The sequence below is a fragment of the Fulmarus glacialis genome, unplaced genomic scaffold (assembly GCF_000690835.1).
Source record: "Fulmarus glacialis isolate BGI_N327 unplaced genomic scaffold, ASM69083v1 scaffold221, whole genome shotgun sequence".
NCBI lineage: Eukaryota > Metazoa > Chordata > Aves > Procellariiformes > Procellariidae > Fulmarus > Fulmarus glacialis.
The window spans coordinates 28,729-53,209 of record NW_009191893.1 but is presented as its reverse complement, the minus strand read 5'-3'; the positions used below and the strand labels follow the sequence as shown (position 1 = coordinate 53,209).

Below are 24,481 nucleotides of genomic sequence, written 5' to 3'. Positions count from 1 at the left end.
GAGAAACCTTTCTCCTGCCTCTTGTCCGTGGGGTACTGAATGTATTTGTAAGAAAGTAAGTTTGGGGAGTTTCTGCTGCTCTCTTCCCCTTTGCCTCTTTCCCCCCCATCCTTTTTGACTAGCTGCGGCTCCAAGCTTTTGCTGTGAAGCTGGTTGTTTGCCTGTCCATGAGGTTTTTAAAGAGCAACAGTGGAAAAGTGCTGTTCTTTGGTAGCTGAAAAGAGCAACAGCCTCTTCTTCAGGGAAAGGGAGCCCTGGCTGCACGGACTAAGCATAATTCTTGTTAGCGTCGGTCACAAAGGATAGACTGCACATGTATTTTTAATGAAATCTGGGGTTATCCAGTTGCTAATGGCACTTACCTAAAAAGCTTCCTGCTTGCCACAGCTGATTAACCAAGTCTTGCCTTGATATCTCCGTATAGCATCACCTCTACACATTTGTAAAATTCATATACGTGACATGCAGCAAATGAACAAATCCAGGAATCACTGACATGGTTGCAGTTAAAAACGTGGGAGGTATTTATCTCTCCTATTTTGGAATATTTTTCTTTACAGTGTGCCAGGGATGTCTCTTAATGTCATTGTTAATCAATAACAGAGGAGGGTTATTATTCCCTTATCCCACCCTTCTCCTTCAGCACGTAAATTTGCAGCCATCCATAGGTGGTGTGTAGCAAGTCAGGAGTGGTGAAACTGCTCAGGCAGAAAGTGCACAAGACCTGTGTACCCCTTTTCATAGCAGGTAAGAGATCCACTGAAAATACATGGAGACGTTTTAGTCTGTTAGAAAGGACATTTTATGGGGAAATACACTGAAAGGCTCTCAGAGCTTGATTCAGCACCCTTCCCTCCCGCCAGAGCCAATTTTAAACCAATTTCCTTCTTTTGACATACCTTTTTTTCCCTCTGCTGTGTTCAGTGTCACAAATGACTTGTGTGGTATTTCTTGCAAAATTATTGACTGGATTTTCCATGTGCTACTGCTTTTGCACTTTTCATTGCAGGGGTGCTTTCCTAGCTTGCTGCTTGACTCAGAAATTTATGCTGGAAACAGTTAAGTGTAGGTGTGCTGGACCTGGAATGAGTTGGCCGAGATGAAATGATGAGAATAGAGCGTATAAAATAACCACAGAGCTTCCTGTCCGTAAGCCTCTCGGCACATGTCAAAATAGAAGTGAGAGATATCGGTATTTCTGTAATGTGTCTGAAAGTTCATCAGGAATTTTTCGAAGACTGGCAGAGGTTTTCCTGCAATTTTTAAGCTTTCCTGAGCATCTGACACTTGCGGAAAAAAGAATCCCTTTCTTTTCCTTACTGCTCAGCAAAGGGCAGGTTTGCAGTGAGAGCCCCTTACCTGAGCGCTTAGGCTAGGATGAGCAGCGGCTGCGCTTTGAAATTTGCCATTTCCTATTATTATCGAAGGGATGGAGGCTTGGCACGGGGAAACCTGATATACCCTGTTGTTGCAGGGGAGGATGGGACTTCATGTCCTGATGCCGTGTTTCCCATCTATAACCATTACGACGACTGTAGGAAAGGGCCAGGCCCGGAGCTGTCACAACAGGGTGAGCTGCATAATTACCGGTGATCCCAGCCAGCACTTGCACAGCGCTTTAGGAATTGGGTTGCGTGGCCAAAAGACTTAGTAAGAGGGAGGATAGCGGCGTTGGAGGGGTAAGGGAAGAGGCTTAGGGTCTGGCAGTGGTTGCCTGGAGGGAACAAGGCTTTGGGGAGTTATAATTATGTCGATCATTTGGGGTTGAAGGATGCCTGCAGAATCCGCTGGACCCATTTCGTGGAAAATACAAGCTAGCAATTGCTGCTCCGCAGCTGCCCAGGGCTCCGTTATTTCAGCAGCTCATCTCTGCCGGTGCCGTTACAGGAGGCTTCAGAGGAAAGCTGCAGTGAGAACCTAGGAATAAGCTACCTGAAGGCAAAATTTCTGTCTTGCGGCGCTCTCTCGGTTGGGTAGTTCTTGGAAACGGTTGGGTTCAGATGGGTTCTCCAGCTAAGAAATGCAGCTCTTAACTGCGGGTGATGCAGGGTGATGTTAACATGTAGTGCATACACGTGGGTAATCTGTGGGTAGCTGTATAAAAAGCTGGGTGCTTGTAAATTGTGTTAAATTTTCATAAAACTCCAGTGGCTTGCTGCAGGGAAATAGCAGGCAATGCATGGCCCGAACTGCTTTGCTTGATTCTTGCTATCACTTGCTGTTGGGCACAGAAAGTGTTAGGACTGTCAGAAATAGCTGCTTTGCAAGTTCTGTTTGCAGATGTCATGCCAGGTAGAGCTTGGAAAGCGAATACATCTGCAGTGGTTCCTGGCTGGGGGGGACTGAGGATTTGGGGGTTTTTTGGCTTTCTTTTTAAATATGACTAAAAATAAGAAAGGTTTCCTAGAAATCGGAAGTGGGATCATTAGTGCTGGTGTTAATGCCAAGCATGGAACTCTCACAGTGGTCTTTTTTCCGGCAGAATTTTCAATAGGCTTATGGTAAGCAATTTTTTATTTTTTCTTCTTTAGCAAAAGAAACATGAAATTACATAAAAGCATCACTTCTTAATATAGTAAAATAAGACAAATACAGCTTTCTGATACTTTTCATGAAGTATCATAGAGATTTAGAAATCTTTCAGGAATTAAATGTTTATAGGAACTTGAAGCACGTGAGGTCAAACTGGCACAGCTCTTCAGCTTCTCAAGTTTGAAATGTTGTTAGGAATCCATATGGTATTTGAGTTAACTGGTAAATAAAGACTTCCCCCACTTCTGTGCATTTGACATCTGTTGCATTTTAGATGTGATGCCTCGTTTTTCTGTTAATGCTCCTAAAACTGTGTGTTTCAAAATGCAGACTACTTCTCTCCCAAAGAAGGGAATCAAAGTTAACACAGAAAATCCAAAAAGGTCAGGAATGAGTGAGTTCATGGAAAATCTGTGCAATATTTTGCAGCTTGGCAGGAGTACAGCGTAAGTGTAAAGTGGAACAATTAGTGATTTATACAGTCAGCTCACTGGACGTGTGTACACACAAATGAGGTGTGGTTACAACAACCTGAATAAATAATATTAACATTAAAATTTTCCACATTGCGAAGATCAGGACATCTTATTTAAGTAGCTATTCATTTCTGTGAAATGTACTTTTAATTTTTTAAGTTCTTCTTCCATGTTAACTTTGATTCTTCATCTTGCACTGTAATTTATTTATGTATATCTGTTTATTATCTCTAAGTGCTAGAGACATACATGGAACTGGAGGACTTTAATCCTTCACTCTCAAGAAACATAAAAAATAACCAGCAAACTTTTTTTAACTTCATCTTTACTTTAGTTCACATGTGATGCTTAGTGCTATTATCTTTTTTTTAAACTAGGAACGACAGCGGCTGGAGACAATCCTCAATCTGTGTGCAGAATACTCCAAATCTGACAGCACCCCCGCTGCAGCTACAACAGTTGCTGATGTTCAAAAAATTAACAAAGAACTCGAAAAACTTCAGCTCTCCGACGAGGATTCGGTGTTTGAGGACTCGCAGATGAATCTGGAAACCAGGTTCAGGAACCACCTGAAATCATCTGCAAGCGATTCGGACTTCTCGGAGCTGAGCAGCCACAGCCGCAGCACTGCTGCTTTCCACCCCTCTAGAGGGTTGAGAGCCGACGAGCACTTCAACGAAAGCGCGAAGCCTCCACCTTCCGCTGCTCCCGGCTTCCTGAAGGATGCCACCGAATCGTCCTACCTAAGCATCACACCAAAGGTAATGCTGAAAGAAAATCTGGGTTCGACTGCTCAGTCTCCTCTAGGAGTCGGCTGTCCTGGCAGGGGCCACCGTTAGGATGGCTTAGGTGTGAGAATTAATCTTAGAGCTCATACAACTTAGCAGCCAGCAAATGATTATTTCATTTTCTATGGAAGCTATTGGTACTGGAAGGTTTTTTTTGCCAGAGGGATGTACAGTTCAGGAAGAGTTTTAAGATTTTTCTGAGGGAGAAGGATTTGCTTGAACAATTATAGCTACTTAAATAAGGAAGGTTTCAGGAACCCTGCTTCGCACCGTGCTGGGATGTAGGAGGGAAGGGAAGCTCTGCCGTCTTCTCCCAGCCGGAGGCTCCTGTCTTTTGTAAGAGGAGGATGTTTTCTTGTGGGCAAACCAGAACAGTTGCACGGGAGGTGAAGAGGAGTTGCCTGAGCCAAATCTACTGTCCTGTCTCTTTTCCTGGGGTTGGACCCCAGCCTTTTTTGCTCATGGGGCGCGTGGCGGCAGCCAGCCTCCTGCCGCTCTAACCCAACTCCTGCATTTAATAAGTGGCAGCCCCTTTCCTGTGTACTTCACACTTCTGCTCCGTTACTGAAGGGAAATTGTCCTTTAAAAAACGAGCTAACAGCATTCCTGACAATTTCCTTCAGCTAGGGCAGCAGCAGCCTCCTGCGGGCTGGGGCAGGGACCTTTCGTCGTCTTGGGTCAGTGCCTGGGCTCTGGTGTGCCAGACCAGCAGTGCCGCAAATCCTGGTGACAGGCAGCGTGTTAAGTAACTGTATTCAAGAGTTAGAATCAGGAGCATAGTAAGACCAAGCAAAGCCATAAAAGCAGGTTTCTGTTTAACAAATTCACACCTTCAAAATACTTTGTCTCTCTCCTTTTTACTGTTATTTACACACTGTATGAGCTTCAGCACGGTTATACGCCTAACATGAATTGTATTTAACCTCTGCTTAACATACATCTTTATAGTCAATAGAAGTGTGTATGTGTAGAAAGAGAGAGAGGAGTGATAGAAGAACATTTTGTCTTATAAAGGAGTATCTCTCTGGGAATCTGCCGAGTCTTTTGGTGTGAAATTATGTTGAACAGAAACATGCTATTATGGCTTTACTTGGTCTTTCCATGTTGAAAAGGTAGCAGGGCATTTCACTTACAAGTTACCGTGCTCTTGCATTTCTTCCCCATTTGTTGCTTTCTTCATGGAAGTCAGAGATCCTATTTTAAATCCTTATTAGGAAGTTGAAATCGAAGATGTTATGTCAGCATTATCCGAACAGGATACCGGACAAAAAGAGGCTTTCCTGCTAGGATTACTAATGCTAATCAAGGAATACCATTCATTCATTCATTGTAAGGGGTGTTCTGCTAAGCCCCGAGAAAAGCAATAACAAGCAACTGTGTTAATGAAACACAGCTCATTGTTTTAAAATATCGAGGTGAGGTTTGTCCAGGATAAAATGCCTGCTCTCAGAATAGCCATTCAGTAGCCGAGCTGAGCCTCTTTTGAGCAAGGCTGTGTGGTCCAGTGGTTGACGCGAAGCCCTGCGCGCAGCCCGCTCCTCATTCTGACTGGGGACAATGAGCGAGCAGCCTTACCAGCGTAATTGGATCGCAAGCCCCTGGGGTCAGACGAACATGAAGAATACATTTGAAACTCAATACTTTTTGATCTAGCCTTTGCTGGTATAAGATCACAGGTATTTTCTTAATCATGTTGTTTAATTCTTGGCACAGTTATCTAGTAAGTAAATGGCACTGAAAAGAGCAATGTTAAGGGTACTACTTCCTCAGTGCTAACTGGGGAGACAGAACCAACTTTTGTCCTTATTTTACAGAAGCTGCCCATCTTAATGGCTGGTTACAAAAATGTCCTATCCTACCTCCCGGCTTTTGTTATATGAACAGCTGATATTTACATAACAAGCATCTTCATCTATTTGTGTTATTTTTATAAGGGAAAAACTGGATTTTTACAACCTAAATAGCACAGCATGTAAAGTATTCTCAAAGGTTAGGTTTTAATAATTCCTGTAGCATGAATAGTATTTACTGTTAAGTGTAGTATTTACTTCCAATGCCTGGAAATGAAGTATCATGTTTGTTTCTCTTGTACACCTTCTAAATATAGAAATACCAATATAGTAGATATGAAATATGTAATGGGTTCAAAATCAGAAGTACCGTACTTGTCTAAAATGAACACAATATGAAAGGGGGAAGGAAGGACAGTGTCTAATTCTTTTTCTAATGAACCTCTTGTAACGTGCAACTGCAGATGCCAGAATGCACAAGTGATGAGCAAAGAGGGCAGGAGCTTGGTCGACTGGAGGAGGAGCGCATAGTAATACTAAATAACTTGGAAGAACTTGAGCAGAAGATCAAAGATTTAAATGACCAGATGGATGAATCCTCAAGAGAGGTATGAAATATATTTTGGTTTTAAATGTCTGGCTTGTTAGGTATGTCTACCTAGCATAAGTCTGATGGGTTCAGCAAGTACATGGGGAACTCATGGGTGTATGTAGCCTTCATATTCTGTACTTTTTCACCAGAATTAGGCACAGAATCACGGACCTGGCAGTCTCCTACTATGAAGGTTATTTTTTTCCCAGCTGGGAGATGGATGTAATGCTCAGATTAGCCTTTCCCAGCTGAAACCATTATACTCCTAAGTGGAATTAGAACAATCTTGCTTGTTGAATGGTCACTCAATTGATCTACATACCTTGTGTCACTTGGGAGCTTTATGGTGGTATCTCCTGTGACCGTTTAAAGAGAAAGGAAGTGAGACAACTTCCTTTTAAACTTCCTTGGCTTTACGGTGGCAAGGGTATGTTGGCACCCGCTTGACTTCTGGAATCTCACAGTTGCAGACTAAGCTGGCCAGGCATTTGGGTTGTGCTTGCTCCAATTATCAGCGACAGGAAAGAAACAGCTGTTCCAGAAGGGTTTCCTGCGGAGCCTGGGCACAGAGAGTCGGTACAGTATCACAATAGGAGGAAGCACAGAGGAGAAGTGTTAGAAAAGAAAAAGTTTTGGAAAAGAGAATCTTCAAACTAAAGTTGGTTTGGACTTTATTTTGCAGTATTTTATGTTGCAGTTTTACTTCTTCTCAGATTTGTGATCTCTTTTTTTAACTTTCTTTTGTGGGAGTAAAACTTTTTTTTCCCCTCTTTTTAAAATGTTTCTCTGTTGTGAACAATCACCAACTCACTCCCTTTCTCCCAGAAAATTATGTATATCAAGATTTCTTCTTAATCTGGACTGCTTCTGAAAAATGTTTTGTGTTCCTAGTTGGATATGGAATGTGCCCTTTTGGATGGGGAACAGAAATCTGAAACAACAGAGCTGCTGAAAGAGAAGGAAATATTGGATCATCTAAACAGAAAAATAGCTGAGCTGGAGAGAAATGTTATTGGTGAAAAGACAAAGGTAATTGAGTTATCTTAGCTAGCTGTGTGCTCTGTTACCCTTGATCTTCAAAATACATTTATATGATTAACATATTGATGGAGGTTATTTTATGAAGTACTGTCTATAAGTAAATTTACTTGATAAATATGGAAGAAAAAAATAGTTGTCTCACCATCATCTCCCTCTAACAGTCTTGTTTCCCAAGGTATGCTTGACAAGCAAAATATAGTACACTTAAGTAAAAAGACCTGACCTACTGTGAAAATTTTTTTGATTAATAAAAAATCCACATGGGGCTTGGACGTGGGTTATCTGTTGTTTAAAAGAACAGTATTAATTGAACTGTTCCACTACCTTCCATTGTAGGTTATATATTTTGAATTAACAAAAAAAAAAAAAGAATCCTTTTTCAGCAAAGGAACAGAATTAAAGAAGGCTGCAGTTTCAGAAGATGGTTTTATCTATTGTTACATAGAATGATATATAAGACATCTGTCAAGTACGTAATTTTAAAGCAATTACGTTGGTTTATTTTGTTTGCTGACTGACTGACAATTTTAGTACTGTAGAACATTCTCTCTGTGATTAAGTCCAAGGAATTAACTAGTTCTCCTATACAGTCAACTTAATTGCTCTCAAATACACAGCAAATATATATAAGCATATGTTTACAAAATAGGATAGCACTATAGTAAGGTTTTAAGTGCAGAAATGGAAAGGGCCTGCAAGATGAAGCTGTCCCCCTCCAACCAGGGAGCGCTGGTTCCCTCCAGCAGGCGCTCCGCTGGCCTCTCCAGGCAGGCAGTTCCCTTCTCCACGGGGGATGTCCCACAGCCAATAATATCTCAAGGTCAGGAAGTTTTTCCAGGGCTTTCAGCCAGTGATGTTTCCTTTTCAAATTTCATCCTCTAGCTCATAATTTAAACCTGTCACTTGTGGAAATACTCTTGCTGGTCTCTCCCCCTCTTTTTTCATGCTTTCCAGAAATATCTGGAAGTCTTCTGCATTATTTGCTTTTGCTTAGACAAGCTGCACATTTTTAGCTCTTTCACAGTTCCCATTTAATTCACACCTTACAGCTTGCATTGTTTTATTCTGAGCTTTTTGTCTTTAATTTCTGCTACCCTGTCTTTAGCCTGAACCCTGTTTTGCGGCTGCACTCATCAAGCCTGTGTCTGAGGAGGAGAATGGTGCTCCCACCTCTCTGCCCTGTGGAGCGACAGCGCATGTCCAGTTTAAGCTGGAACTTTCGTGGACTTTCCTGCCTGCACTTTTCCTTGTTCTCGTGTACCCCTCAGCGATCCTTCAGCTTTCGGTGTTGCCTGTGGCCATGTTTTAAGTTGTCCATGGAACGTGTTTCATACTTGCTTTTTAGTATAAAGATGAGTTTAAAGTTGGTAACAGCAGATAGGGTGGTGCAAGCAGATACCCTCCAAAAGGATGCTGCTAGAAGTTTTGGTTGCTAGGTGGTAACAAATAACACATCCAGAAATTCAAGAGATCTTTTGCCTTTTATATTTGTTCTCTAGTAGCCTCAAAGTTCAATGAGACTAATGGAAATTATTCTAAAAGCTGTAGGTTGTTTAAATTTCCTTGCAATCTTATGGTGGAACATTAGTGTGTAGCAGTCAGAAAATTAAAATGCCAGGTCTAGTTTAAATTTTCAGTTGAACTGAAACATGGAAAGCAGCCTAGAAAAAGCACTTTTGTTATTTAAAAGTCAAGTTCACTCAAAATATTTTTTTCAGTATGAAGCTCGCCACTAGTCAGATCAGTTACAATATTTTAGTTTTCTTTTCTTTTGTGTTTCCTTTTTTTTTTTTTTTAAACCAACAAAATAAAAAAACAGCTGTGAGTGTGTGCTCTAGACTTAAAGCCATGGCTCAGTTAATGCTGAAATTATCTTTGTAGAAATAAACTCTAAGAGAGCCCGCAGGTTTTGTTCTGGAAGGTATCTGAAAGCATTGCATAAAAGTGAAAGTTTAAAAAAGAAATGGGCGACGGGCAGAATATAAAGTGACAGCTGAAGTGTTCTGGAGAAAGTAGTGTCAGCCAGCAAAACAGATGGCACTGATCATGTCAACAAATAACAGTTCTGCCTGACTTGAAACAACAGCATTTTTTAAAGCTTAATTTGTGCATCTGTAAGTTTTTAAGGTTGCAGCCCTGCAGATCTGATGCAAGATAGGCAACATCTTGGCTCTGTAGCAGTACACGATCAACCCCCCCCAGAAAAGGGGTGCTCAGGTGGACAGGGTAGGTGGTCCTTTTTGCTGAAATAATTCAAAACTTATGACCTCCTCAACAGAATTAAGGCTCAGGTTTTGGCCAGTAGTTGCCACCCTCTTGATGATACTTTTTGTGTTGTTTCATGCAAGAAGAAGTGTCCCAGTGTCCACACAGTGGTGACAGTTTCTTCTAGTCGCCTGAATATTTCACCCCTAATAATACCGGTGCTGTTTGGTTTTGGTGGTGCTTCCTGGCAAGAAGCTGTCAAGTCCCATCACTCAGACAGCAGTTACATTTCTGTCGGGTGAGGGAGTGATATCTGAACACATGGTGTTGTCTTGAGGTGAGAGGGAGGGTTAATTTCTCTCACGAAATGATGGTGGGGCATTAGTGCCGTTCACGATGGCACTTGTCTCAGGAGCGACTTGAGCGTCTCCCGGAATTTGCCACTGATCTCGGCACCTGTTTGACAGGAAACCCCTGCCTGGTTGTGTTTCATCCTTACCCGTGCACCTGTTTGAAAAACTTGTGAAATTCTTAAAAAGAGAGATCATATACTACAACTTAATTATTGGGCCATGTTATGTACTTGAAATAGACTGTAGGTGGAAGCTCTTGTACTACTTTCTACCCAATTATTTGATTTTTTTTTTTTTTTTTTTAAAATACCCTGTGCACAGTTCGTTTAGATGAGGACACAAAGTTTTGCCAATATTTGCACAGTTTTAAAGCCACAGTTTATAGCCCTTGCAAGGCAAGAGAATCGACTGGAAAACATACTTGAAGGCAGGAGAGTTGTGAGTTCAGTTTTGGGCTGTGCCAGCGTGCTCTTTGCTGTGATAAAACGTCTCCGTGTCCCAGCACCTTGCTTGTAAATCAGGAACGGATTTTGCAAGTGGGTTTGTATGTCGTATGGTACGCTGCATTCTCATCTCGTTCGAGTCCTGTGCTCAGCCCTATCTGAACACGTGGCAGGACTAATGGTGAGGAAGAAGGAATGAATCGGTGGGGAAGATAATGTAGCGCACGCCCTGTGGTGAGTTGAAAGTGTTTCCCTTGCTTTTGTGAGTATGCCACCACACACGCTGTAAGGAGCGAAGCAATTAGTGTTGATTTACTTAGGTTTTGGAAATAAGAGCTATAAGCTCTTGCCTTTTTGAAAAGAAGATGACAGAGCCTTTCAGCACCATTGCAGGACTCGGCATAGTTCTGGCTGTGGTGCATCTCTGCCAGGTACAAGTGCTGACAGGACTCAGTTGTCCTGGCTGGGGCAGCTACTTCCAGAGCTGGGGAATGGCAATGTTGCTTGGCATGGCCTGTGCTCTCAGCTATGCTGGAAATTGTGCTAGTGTATGGAAGAAGGTCTAGCTTTGCCTCCGTGGTTGTGCTTCTTGAGCACAGCTTACAATTGTCTCATTCTTTCTTTTTTTTTTTTAACTACCATGCGCTGCGTATTTGGTTTTATCCACAGAAAAAGATGACCAACTATGTATTTGAATAGCAGCATTTAAGCTATTAATTGCAAATTCCAGTCATGCAGGGACAGCCCTGATAAGACACTAGTAACACAATTTGACAGATGTAGCTTGAAGCTCTCCAGGAGAGAGCTTTGCTACAGATATTGACAAAATTACTTTGAGCGTAGCCTGCTCTGGAGAGAGCCGAGCTGGGCAGTACCCAGGAACAAGGAAGCAGGTGAGCCATCTCCCTCTTCCCTGCCACCCGCCCCGCTTCCTGTAATTACCGCGGCAATCATTCATGTTACTGTACCGTGGGCGTACAATAACGATGCTATTGTTTCCAGTGGAATAGCACCTCAGGTCCATGGTGCTATTTACGATTATGACTTCCTCCCAATGACTCTTCGCTCACGAGACTTAGTTCAGGATTGACGTTCATCTATAAGGAAGCTGGAGAAAATTGCATTTACCTGATTGGACGTAATCCAGATTTGCGAAGTACTTTCTTTTCATACAGTGCTTCCTTAGTCTGTCTGGTTTTAAAACATGCAGTCCAGCATGTGTGGAGAGGGATGCTTAATGATTCGCCGTGCCTCGTGTCTCCATGTTAAAGCATGAGGTTGAAAGTAACAACATAACAACATAGCTGGGAAAAGAAAGAATAGTTCAGCGAGCATGAATAAACAGGAATAACTGAGAATGAGTAATGAATTCAGCAGAAGTGCTGTGGGAGGTAATCATAGCTAAATGGGAGTTTTGGCAGAGAGTTTCAAAACAATTATTTATGCAAAAGTTTAGACTGCCTTTTAAGAGAGGGAGGTTATTCCTTTCCTTCTGGAGGACCTTTGCCTTATGTCATGGTGGAAATACATACTCTGGGACTCTTTTATCAACCCGGGTTTCCTGTCCCTCTTCAAGAGCAGGAATCAGGAGCAGCTGGCAGGGGATAACTCATCTTTTTTTGGAATACATCTAATTTTGTCCGCATGCTTTTGTGGAAATATTTTTCAGTCATTAACAGAATATCCCAGACATGCCAAAACGTTTGAAACTCGGCCTTTTTGCTGAATTAGTACTGCAAAGACTTGGAGGAATTGAGTCAAGGAAAGAGCAGCTGTCTGATGAGCCACCAGTAATCAAAGTTAAATATACCGGTGGTCTCTCCTCAGTCCTTTCTCTTCTGGATTCAAAATTCCTTTTTTTTATCCTGATGAATCTTTTCTGGTCAGATTCCAGTTCAGCAAGATTTAAGCAAGTGTTTTAAATGGATGAGTTTTCGTGTCTATAACATTATTAACCTCCTTAAGACATGATACACAAGATTAAGTATTTTGAGGAATACCTGCATCCACTGGATATATCCACATAAGGATATCCTGTAGAGAGAACACTAATGAGGAAAAAGATGATATGAAGACTCAAGGAGAAAAATCTGAATTCTCAAGGTTTCTTTTAAAACAGTCATGAGAGAAATAGCAGAATGGGTTGTACCACTAAGGGAAATCCTCTTATTGTCATCTAAATGTTGAAGATGATACAGAATTTTAATTTTCTCACTTGAAATTTTTTTTTTTTTCTGGTTTGGATGATTATTTCCTCTTCTTCTACATTCATGAAGAAACAGTGCTGTAGAATCAGGGGTTTTCGTTTGCCTCCCCATCTGTTTGGTAGGACAACACATTGCAATGGTCAGAGAGTGAGCTTAGAAATTCCAAAAAACTTGAGTTGTCTTAGGAGCAAGTTCATGTATGCAACATTGTGATTTTTTTTTTTTCCCCACTTACAGCAGAGGGATTGCTTACTCTGATTTAAAATGCTTTTTAGCATTAGTTTTGTACATGCATGTGAAACAAAACTATTGAGATGTCTCATACAGATGCCATCACTGTATACAGTCCGTTATTATATAATAAATTAGTTACCACTCATACAGTAAAAAGAACTATTGTAAAATACCTTCTTCTATCATATTATGCTCCTTTTCATATGCCTGACACTCTCCCTCGCCCCGCAATGGCTTATTTTATGAAACCCACAGGGATTTAGTGACAAATAACTAAACTGTGACAAGTTTTATGCTTCTGTCCTGAAAGAGATCAAGGAATGCAGGAAAGAGTAGTCTGAAAAATATAGAAGAGGAGCATGTACAGTTTGTGCACAGGAGGATCTGTTTAATTTCAACAGTATTTTTTTTAATCAGAGTTGTATGCGGTCTGATTTGTATCAGCCATAGCATTAGAAATGCTTTCAGTTTGCAAGAGTGCTGGAAGAGTTGGTAGACTTCAGGTTTAACACTTTCCCCATGTGTACCATTTGCCCCTTTCAGCAAGGAACCACTGAAGAGCAGATAACATTCCCTAGCCTGCTTTCTGTTAGGGACTAGACTATTTTCTTACAAATTCATGGCAAGGGTTAGGCCAATTTAATCAGTGAGTTGTTAAGGTCAAATTTTCTTGCTCTTCCACTTATTCTCCAAAATGCTTTACTGAATGGACAAACTCGTAGCATCACACCACTTCCAAGGAAAAAGGAATCATTTCTGTAGTCTGCTCTTTCTCCTCCACTTCTAGCTTTTGCAGTAGATTATTTTGGAGAAGGGGAGGGGTGTTTCTGTGGAGTGTAAAAGAATAAAGTTTGGCGAGAGGGGAAAGCATGAAGATGAGATGGAGAAGCTTTTCAGAACAAAGAACAGCATGTGCTTCTCCTTATTTCTGAGAAACCTATGAGAGTTGTGAGACTAGCCAATTCCATACTGAGAGACAGAGCGTGCATGTGTGGAGCTTGGTGTGGGTAATGAGATGTTGCTACCTTAAAACGTGATGAGTTGCAGGTGAGTTGGACTGAGGAAGATCCTGGGGTACTTCAGACTGGAACATTTAAAGTATAAGAACATGCTGGATGGCAAGGCATTCAGTATTTTTTTTTTTCTTCATTTATGGCTTGTAGGTTTCTCTGCAGTTTCTCTTTCTTTCTGAAAATAACACATACCTTGGGTTTTTTGTTGGGTTTTTTTGGGGGGGCGGGGGAGGGAGTGGAGTGGGGTTGGAGGGTTGTAGACTGAGCCCAATTCACCTAGCCATACAATCAATTTCACAGTGACCTGGTAGAAATGATAGGTTTCTTGCTTTGTTTTTTTTCCAATTTTTATCTGGATTTTTGAGAAGCTTTCTCTATTTCATCCATGTTCACTCTGACTCATTTCTGCAGAGTCTACCAGTTTATGCAGGAAGATTGGTTCAGAAGGCACATACATATGCCGCTCTACAATTTTAGCCTGCCTGCCTGCAGTAGCAGAATGTGATGAATGACAAATTGAAAAGTAGGATGACTTCTCTCCAGAAGGGGTGTGGGGACCTGCTGGGGTTTTAAGTAGCAGTATTGATCAGGCATAGGGCATCCTTAACCACAGGATATAACACTGAAGCAATTGGTTTCTCTCGTTCTTTCTGTTGTTCCCATTCTTCTAGAGGCTATGATTGTCTTTAATACTGTCCTTTTATCGCCTCTGTGTCCTCATCATCTATGAGATGTGTTGGATATATATTCTTTTTTTTCTCTCCCTTTGCCCTAAAATCAATTCTACCAGATCTAAAGGTTGATTTCCTTTTGTGACTGACCCATGTTGATCACTTATGGTCTGTGTTCACACCATAACCATGCTCTGCTGACATCCTGTGTCTGTGCTCTTGTGGGACAGAGTCACACGTCAATTCTTTGTAGTGCCAGCCTTCACGATATTCAGCTATCCTCCAAAACTGATCCAAGCTGTGCCCCAGCATCACCAAAAACCCAGTCAGTCCTGCTCTGTGTCCTGGCTGACCCTAAGTTCATTTAACACGTATCTAGAGGCAGAGCACAGGGCAAGTTGTGCAGTAGGCTAAGACCAGATGATATGCTTTACTGAGCTGTACTTCTTTTCTCTGGAAAGAGGATGTTAAGAATTCAGCCACACTACGGTTAATGTGGCTCCGGAGTCAACGCTGGGGCTGAGAAGCAGTTGTCTGCAGAGAAATGTTTAACAAGTACAAGCTCATGCGGTTAAGATGAGGATGAGCAGCTGGAGCACATGGGTTCTGTTCACAGCTCTGCCGCTGGCTGCTCTTGAGCAAACAGCTCGCGGAGTCAGCCGCAGGCCTGCCTCGGCTGCATCTTGCACTTAGCTCGCAAAATTATTAATCTTTTCCCTTCTAAAAGAACTTGCCTTCATCCATTTATAGAAGAGACTGTATGAAAAAATTCTGATTATTTATTTATTTATCAAATTACTTTTGTGAATTAAATCAACTTTACCAATGCACAGTCAGAGATGTCAGCGCACTTAACTCCACAGCTGCAAAACATATAATGCCTCTCGTTGCTGAAAGTGATATTTCCTGTTAAGACTGCTCATTTTGAAGGGAGCCAGTTTGGTGGGATGTTAGCACTTCCTATGCTATAAATAGAACAGAGGAGTATCACTTTCAATCTCAAAGGAATACATTTCTAATTTCTTGAGGGAAGTAACAGTATCTCTGGTAGGATTCTCGGGGAGTTTTATACTTGCTGATGATGTCTCCTCACATTCGAGGTTCGACTTGCTTGTTAATGAAGGAGCGTACTTGTTGCAGTGCGTTGACCTTTAGAGAGCTATTAATAGCTTCAGAGGCATGATACTGCAGCTCATGTCAGAGAAGTCCTTGCTGCTTTAGATTGCTAGGCGGGCAGAAAAGGAAAGTGAGAAACAATGTGGCAGACCATAGGTTGAATGTTAAATGGACAGCAAGGTTTGTGAGCAGGGGAACTACCAGTTTATTCATAGATTTCCTTCCGTGTTGGAAGTAAGGATGACACTGCAAACAGGGTCACTTGGGGACAGAGGGCTAGAGGTAACCTCTCAAGAGTTGCATGCTTCTCACTGCAAGACAGACATTGAGGTGCTGGAGCATGTCCAAGGAAGGGCAACGAAGCTGGTGAAGGGTCTGGAGAACAAGTCTTATGAGGAGCGGCTGAGGGAACTGGGGCTGTTTAGCCTGGAGAAGAGGAGGCTGAGGGGAGACCTCATCGCGCTCCACAACTACCTGAAAGGAGGTTGTAGTGAGGTGGGGGTTGGTCTCTTCTCCCAGGTAACAAGTGATAGGACGAGAGGAAATGACCTCAAGTTGCGCCAAGGGAGGTTTAGATTGGACATTAGGAAAAACTTCTTTACTGAAAGAGTGGTCAGGCCTTGGAACAGGCTGCCCAGGGAAGTGGTGGAGTCACCATCCCTGGAGGTATTTAAAAGACGTGTAGATGTGGCACTTAGGGATGTGTTTAGTGGGACTTGGCAGTGTTAGGTTAACGGTTGGGCTTGATGATCTTAGAGGTCTTTTCCAACCTAAATGATTCTATGATTCTCCCTCATTGTGCAGCTTGCACGTGCTACATCCTCTGTATTTCTGAGCCCTGCTGCTGTTGTTGTAAGACAGAGGCTAGTACAGGAAGTCCAGGTAATTGAATATGCTGGCTTAGTTGCTCATTTTTACAAGCTAAAGAAAATAAAATAATCTTTTGTGTTCAGCATTTTGTTCATCTGATTGTATGAGCTGAGAAGCTGCACGTGTAAATGAAAGTAAAAGAGCTGGGAATTTGGCTGACATTGGGCTTGGATGAGAATGCTTCCTCTTGTTGTTTTTAAATACTGGGAAAATGAAATCCCAGCCCCTTGATCCCACTCGGGTTTAGAGATAAAACCATAAAGAAAGCAGGCAGCTAATACATGCTTGTTATTGCACCTCTACCATGTGTGAGGGTTTGAGAACAAAGAGAAGGTTTTGGGGAAAGACCATTCCACGGTTTGAAATGGCAAGTATACTTGCCATACAATGACTATATACTAAAAGAAGTTTCTTCTCTATGGCATGTACCGTCAGGGTGCTGCAGGTCTGATCGTACAGCACCTGCTGAGCCATGCATTTTATTTTAAAATTAAATAATAGTTGGGACTGGAAAGAGGACAAAGGAGTGGATGCCATGACAGAATTTAGATGTTCTTGGAGCATCCAAAAGAAGCTGAACTTTTGGGGCTGATACTGTTAATTTTTGAGTATTAAGGAGAGTTAGAGACCATCTGAGAGGAGATGTATAACTATAGAACAAGAAGTAGGAAAAGGCAACTGTACCAGTGTGACTCTAGAAGGTAGCACTGGGCTTCAGCGACTCACTTGATTATTTATGCCTGGCATTTCAGGCATATTGTTTTTTTCCGGTTATTAACTGCTTGGTTGAAGAAAATGCATCTGCTATGTTGGCCAGTGTAGATGCAAGTAAAAGGCATTGAAAAAATTCTTCGCACTCCAATTTATTCGTTCCCAAACTTTGGTCCATAGATAAATAATAGTCTGCAAAGTAGTTGTAAGTGATCTACAGCCAGTCTTCAGAGCAGTGCTGCACAGTAAATCATGTAGTATTTTATTACAAAAGTTTAAAGGTTAAAGGCTTTTGAGGGTGAGCAGCAGTGTGTCGAGTGCTGCTGCTCGAGTGGAAAGCTGCAGTAGTTGGAGGAGACCAGGGAGGCTGAGCAGTCCCCTTTGATCTCTGAAAACAGGTTACAGTTCCTGTACCCTGAAGCAAATGAGTTAGTTTGCTAAATCACTTGGTGTTTCTGCTGCAACAGGATTTCCTGGCCGAGTTACTTCTTTATAAAGCTCTGTCTAGTTCTTTTTTTTTCACTGCTTGCTAAATGTACTTATCTGTACATGTACAGATACATACATGTACAGAGGCACATAGGCATGTAATTCATTCTCCTGGGAAGATCCATTTTCCCCTCACTGCCACACTACAGTCATTTTCCATCCATTTTGCTTTCTAAAAGCTACTCTTTTCTCTCTCCTTCATCAGTTACCTCACTAACATGGCTACCATTTCCTCATTTCTTCTCTTTTTTTTTTTTTTTTTTTTTTTTCTCCCCCCCATTAGGTGAGACGAGTGTTTAGGCAGTGGGCTTTAATGGCGTCATCCAGGCATGGGTACAAAACACAGTGACGAGGGAGAGAATTAATCACCGCACTAAAATGATTAATGTTTTGTTTTGATCATTTTGCATCCCACCATTGCATTTCAACTAACAAGAGGTTTCTGTCTTTGACCTACGTGATTCAACTGTTCGTTAAGGTTGTGCCACACACTGTCATAATCACTAACTGCTTGGGTTTGAAGGTAATTGTGTTTATTTTCTGGTTCATGCTTCAGGAAAAATTAAAACTTGATGCTGAGAGGGAAAAACTAGAGAGGCTTCAGGAGCTTTACTCCGAGCAGAAGACGCAGCTTGATAATTGCCCTGAGTCCATGAGGGAACAATTACAGCAGCAGCTGAAGAGGGTCAGTAGCAAGTTTCAAGATTGCACAAACTTTTTGCTGGCTTTTTTTTTTTTTTTTTTTTAATAGAGATAAGTGTAACATATTCTGTTTCAAGTATCCAACAAAGTGTCTGAACGTATTTGCAACTTATACTTGTTAATAGTAACAAGAGTTATGTTTTTTTGTGGAATGCTTGTAATAGATAATGTGCATGGTGGCAAATGAGTAGAGTGCAAATGGGCAGATTAGAAATCATTTTGTGTTGAAAGGTTTTTAAAGTGTTGGGCTACTTGCCTGTAATTAGCACCTTAGGCCTGCTGGGTGGTGTGGAAGCTGTTGTGATGTTTAGATGGATGGTGGAGCATTGCTCTTTACCTGTGTGAGCAAAGACAGGAACTGAACTTTGGTCAGTGGGATCAGCCATTTTAGCAGCACTTTCCTGCCGCTATTGTTTGATCCTGTTGTGCGCTCCTCCTTTGTAAGTGGCTGTCTCAGTGAAGCCATGGACGACTTCTTTTTTTCAGTTTATAACTTAGCTGTTAGCCTGAACTGTGCTTTGAAAAATTCATTTTGACGATTATACCACGTATTGAAATAGCTTCATTTTTTCCTGCATTTTCAACAGTTGCACAACCATTGGTATAATGACCTTTGCATAAAGTCTAATTGCAACTTGATTTTATTTTGTATTGTTTGTAACTGAAAAAGCTACAATATTGTCTGTGAAGGTACAGTTATTTTCTGTGGAAAGATTTTAGTGTTCATTAATGTTAAGTGGGTTCTACAGCACATATAGCTAGCTTTAGTGGGGGGGCGAAATAATTTTCAAAGCATCAGTACGGCAAGCTCAAGAGGCCATCTGAAAGTCAAACTAGGTTGTGATGGGGTTTTTTTTGTTTGTTTTTTTGTCTGGGGTTTTTTGTTTCTTTGTTTTTGGGGTTTTTTTTCCTGGCTTGAGTGTTTATATCAGGAATAAGATCTGTAATAGCAGTTACCAAAAAAGGGCGCTTTTGCTTTATAGGAAATATTCTTTAGATTTTGGTTTATTTGCAGAATTCTGTTTTTTCAAGGAGCAAAAAGTAAAAAAGTCCAGCTTTGGAAATAACAATGTTAAATTCTTCTGCAGTAGCGGAGAAGTTTGCTGTTTTCGAGACACTTAAGGATTTTTGTAAGTTACCTTAAAAAAAAAAAATTTAAAAAAAAAAAAAATTAAAAAATTAATATTATGTAATCTCTCATACATATTAAAAGGAAAGGAAGCAATTCCTGTGCAGTCACGTACTTGAAGGTATAAATTCATGAGAAGTTGCAGTCTTGTTGCTGTGGGATGTTAATAAAATATTTTTCACTATTGACCACTGAGAGGCTTCTAGAAATCTGTTTGGTTAATTTTTTTTTTTTTTCCTTTCCAGTTGGCTTAATAACAATTTTGGATTTCAAAGTGGGACGAAACTGGAAATGTGGGGGTGCCATTAAACGTACAGTTGGTCCTATTGCATTATTCCAGGCCTATTGTAGTGAAAGTTAGTTGTGGCTGCTGCGGTCGAAGCAATAGAAGTTATCACTGAATTAGTGCACAGTATCTCTCAAACGGATATGAAGTGTGAGAGCAGTTATGAAATTACTGTAAGTACCATACCCAAGGTATAGAAAATCTCTTCTTCCCCTCCCAAATCAGCCCAGCCCAGGATTAAATACCTGAGTTTGCAGCAGGTTATATCATGCTGCTTTACTGCCAACGCCGTAGGTGTGAAGGTGATGAATACAGGAAGGACATTGAGGTGCTGGAGCGTGTCCAGAGAAGGGCAACGAAGCTGGTGAAGGGTCTGGAGAACAAGTCTTATGAGGAGCGGCTGAGGGAACTGGGGCTGTTTAGCCTGGAGAAGAGGAGGCTGAGGGGGGACCTCATCGCGCTCCACAACTACCTGAAAGGAGGTTGTAGCGAGGTGGGGGTTGGTCTCTTCTCCCAAGTAACAAGTGATAGGACGAGAGGAAACGGCCTCAAGTTGCACCAAAGGAGGTTTAGACTGGACATTAGGAAAAACTTCTTTACTGAAAGAGTGGTCAGGCCTTGGAACAGGCTGCCCAGGAAAGTGGTGGAGTCACCATCCCTGGAAGTATTTAAAAGACGTGTAGATGAGGCGCTTAGGGACATGGTTTAGTGGGCATGGTGGTGTTGGGTTGACGGTTGGACTTGATGATCTTAGAGGTCTTTTCCAACCTAAATGATTCTATGGTTCTATGATTCTATGAATTCCCTTATTGCTTCATCTCTGGGACTTCAGTAACTTCGTAACCTGTGCCCAGGGGAGCGGGCAGTCAGTTTCGCTGTAGCAGCTGGCTGCAGGGTGGCTCTGGAGTTTGGGTTGGGGTTGGCAGTGGGGCAGCTGGCACACCCTGTGTGCTCCCCGGTGTCCGTAATCAATATACGCTCTCTCTGCTGGGCAGGGAGGACGCTTCATCAGAGACTGGTGAAACCTGTGGGCTTGTGGAAGGCACTGAGGGAAAGCACTGAGCTTCCTGATGGCTTATTTAAAGTTAATTAGCACACTTCATCCTTCACTGTCAGTATGAAAGCACCAAAGCTTGTTTGTTCTCATGTGCCTGGGTATATAGAGATACGCATAAAAGGAGAATGAGAATAGATGCCTGGATTCCTGCAGAGACCTGAAAAGACACCGTCCAGTGCTAGGAAACGCCTTACTCTTCAGCTAAAATTCTCCTAATTTTTGCAGATGTTGTGTGGGCCTATGGACCTCCCACCACATCCTGAAGTAAGGGCCAGGTTATCTCCCATCAAATTTTCTCCAGTGCCATTACAGAAGTGGAGATGCCAGAGAAATGTATGGTTTGGAAATCCAATATGGAAACATTGTGTCTGTTGTTTGTTAATAGACTATAAGTTACAATATTTTGATGTTTTAATAAAAGGGAGGGAGTATACTTGCTACTTGGTTCAGGAAGCCATTACCTACAGCGACATCAATTATCCTCCTACAAATCCTATGCTGCTGAGTAGGATCCTTGTGAAGGTTATGGTGAGGACTCTGCGGACACATTTCGGAGCCAGACCTCGTGCCCCTGCTGCGGTGCCCTGCTGCCGCAGGCTGCCCGGGGTCTCGGTCCCCATGGGTCTGCCTGGCTGGCGGTCTCGCTGCAATGCACTTGCAACCACTGGTAGAGCTAAGGTACTGCCACTTACCCTTTGGAGGTGTCTAAGTTGAAAATGGACTTGGTTTTGAATTAGGTACGTTTATTTTTCCCCAGTGGACACAGTGGTACGGAATGTGGTGAAATTCTTGTTCCATAGCGCATCTCACAAAAATACAGCATTTTGAGAGCTCAGCTGGCTACCAGTTGCCTTTCTGGCTATCGGTTGCCTTCTGTGAAGTCTGTTCTTCTGCCTCAGTAGCAATTAATGTGGTATGAAATAGGCTGAATTTGTTGACTTTCATGGCCCAGGCAAAGCCCTTCTGTTTGTTTTGAATGCTGAAGATGGCTGACTGGTTTGAGTGAAGCATTTCTGTATTGTAGGTAACCACTTTCTTGTAATTTTTAGCCCACATCTTTGCTTTTGATCTCTTCACTATCTCCGACAAGTGAAAGGCACATCACTGAAGAATAATGGAAAGATGTTGGTATTTCATATAGTAACTTGGATTGTTCAGCTTCTGCATCCCGTGTCTTTCCCTGGTACACTGGAAGTACCTGGTTTTGAATGCCTTTACAGAGACCTATCTGCCTATCTCAGTCACTAACTTTTAGGTCGAAATAAGAAAAGGACTAAGTTTTCATTTCTCTAAAATGATAAATTGCTTACAGTATATATGTTTTCTTATGTAACAGGTTATGCATAATGTGCCTATTTTCGAGAGCTTTAGCATTTAATAATACTGTGATTATTTAAAATCCCTTTTTCTTCAGAAGCCTGGAACTTGTAAGTAGGCATTTGTGTTATAATACACAGATGTTGCAGGAGAAAGATTAAGGTTCAGTTCTTGTGCTGAAAAGCACTTTAAGTTTCATCTCGTCATCGTTAAGTGGAAGCAGGTGTGTTCTTGTTTCTTGAGTCTTTTCTGCAGCATTCAACCTCTTTTCCTGACAAAACCTGGCGTTGGTCCAGGGGAATGCATAAAAGTGGGCTGATGCCCTTTCTGAAGTAATGCACTCACTGGCTAGGGTTGATTAGTCGACTAGAGTCCTTAATTGTGTGCTTGCACAGAGAGCAATTGTCAGCTCCAATTCGGTGGTCCGCAAGCAGCCTCTGGCTGAGCAACTGGCATGGTTGGACATTGCTGCTGAGGTGATGGCAGTGCGCTGATGGCACACAGCTCCACATACCTTTCATCTTATCTGACTGTACGTCTGTTATTAAAACAGTGCCGGTACTTGGGCTAGACCTGAAGAAATTCTAACTGCAGTCCAGACTCCTTCATTTGAGTGTGCATTCCCACAGTTAGATAATTCAGTGTGCAGTTCTCCGGTGTTACTGGGATGATGCTTTCTGTCCTTTTTGGTTGGTAAGCAGATGCTCTCCCAATTTGGCATGTGACAGCCTCACCAAATGGGTTCAGGCTTTGGTGGTGTCGCAGCTAGGCTTCGGCAGAGTGATCTGCCCAGCCAGGGCAGCTCTTAAGCAGCGCTCACTGCTTAAGAGGCTCCAGCTTGCTCTGAACCCTGCAGAACAGCTCCCTCACCATGCAGGTGCTTCATCTTCCTCAGCAGGGGGGACAGTAGGAGTGATGGAGAAAGCAACATCAAAATAATGATTAGCCCTATTTGCTCTCTCATTATGACAGTAGGTCATTAAAAGTGTTGAGTGCCTGTTTGAACATATTGTATGAGGTACAGAAATACCATTTTAGACTGTGATTTTTGTGTTTGTAAGTATATCAACTCTGGTGTAAGCATGATTACTTTTTTTTTTTTTTTTTTTTTGCTTAAGGATGCTGATCTATTGGACATAGAAAGCAAACACTTTGAAGACCTGGAATTTCAGCAGCTTGAACATGAAAGCAGGCTAGATGAAGAGAAAGAAAATCTGACACAACAGCTCCTGCGTGAAGTAGCCGAATATCAGCGTAGCATTGTCAGTAGAAAGGTAAAAGCACTAACATTCCATTCCTTTGTTCTTTGTTGTTGAGCATAAAGGAGATGAAATGGATCTACAACCTGCCTATCTGTAAGAAATAATGCAAAACTTCCCTCTTTGAAAAAGCTTTTGCAGGAGAGCAAAGGTGATGGCCCAGTAACATCCCACACATATCAAATCATGAACTTCTCCAAAAGGAAATAAAACAATAAAATTCCATGTTTGTATATTTGCATACAAAATTAAACCCTTAAATTTGCTACAAAAAGTACCGAAGTGTTGGTTTTTTCTTCATTAAGAAAGGAGATTCATACATTCTGGACAAAACTAGAGTTATTTTATTCTTATGATAGGTATTGATTTTAAATGATTTTGTTAAAATAGTAATAATAGAACACCAAATAAAGAAATAATTTTAAAAATAAGTTGTAAAAGTCCTGTCTCAACCAATGAAATGGCAGTTTTTCAGAGATCAAAAGTTGCATCTCTAAGCCAGTTCTGTTCAGTATGTGGAAGCTAGTCACCATATTATCAAAGAATATGTGCGATTGTTCTTTTGTTTTGTCTCTTGAAGAAATTGTCTCTTTACTGCCTAAATCTTACTTAATTATCTCCTTCAGAGCAGTGAGCTGTCTCATAGAAACTTTTTTCCCTACTGCTTAATATGAATGAGTGAACTCTCATGAATAGGATCCTTGCTGCAGGTTGTCTTGTGCTTTGAAAATAAAACATGTAAATTGTGATTATTTTCTTTTTATATTAGGAAAAGATATCTGCACTCAAAAAACAAGCCAATCATATTGTCCAACAAGCACAAAGAGAACAAGATCATTTTGTAAAAGAGAAAAACAACTTAATAATGATGCTGCAAAGGGTAAGTACTTATTGTCTTTCAAATATTTTTAGCGTGTAATAAAGGAGCGTTTCATAGAATAAAAGAACGTAGAGCACGAGAAAAGCATCAGTTGTGCAGAAGTTAGCAAGAAGGTATTAACATGATAGACATCTTTTGTATCCATTAACCTTTAAAAAAAAAAAAAAGATCTTTTGTCATTAATCAGCAGATTTCCTAAGGGAAAACACTAGGGGCATTTGATAATCGAGAGGGTTTTAGAGCTGTCCCCCTTCCAAGGACACAGCCAGAGGCACCTGGTAGAAGCCTGTGCTTCCTGTGTGGCTGCTGGAAGTGTGCTC

The 24,481-nt window shown here is 41.6% G+C and overlaps 1 protein-coding gene across 1 annotated transcript in view; it reads left to right on the top strand.

The window, feature by feature from the left end:
* Positions 1–1,377: 1,377 nt before the first annotated feature.
* Positions 1,378–24,481, top strand: part of PHLDB2 (pleckstrin homology-like domain, family B, member 2) — a 48,820-nt gene continuing 25,716 nt past the window's right edge. The window contains exons 1-9 of the mRNA XM_009586834.1: positions 1,378–1,570; positions 2,483–2,501; positions 2,962–3,001; positions 3,386–3,769; positions 6,051–6,194; positions 7,070–7,207; positions 18,088–18,216; positions 23,141–23,296; positions 24,051–24,161. Coding sequence (XP_009585129.1) covers positions 1,378–1,570; positions 2,483–2,501; positions 2,962–3,001; positions 3,386–3,769; positions 6,051–6,194; positions 7,070–7,207; positions 18,088–18,216; positions 23,141–23,296; positions 24,051–24,161 — 1,314 coding nt within the window. The remainder of the gene's footprint in view (positions 1,571–2,482; positions 2,502–2,961; positions 3,002–3,385; positions 3,770–6,050; positions 6,195–7,069; positions 7,208–18,087; positions 18,217–23,140; positions 23,297–24,050; positions 24,162–24,481) is intronic.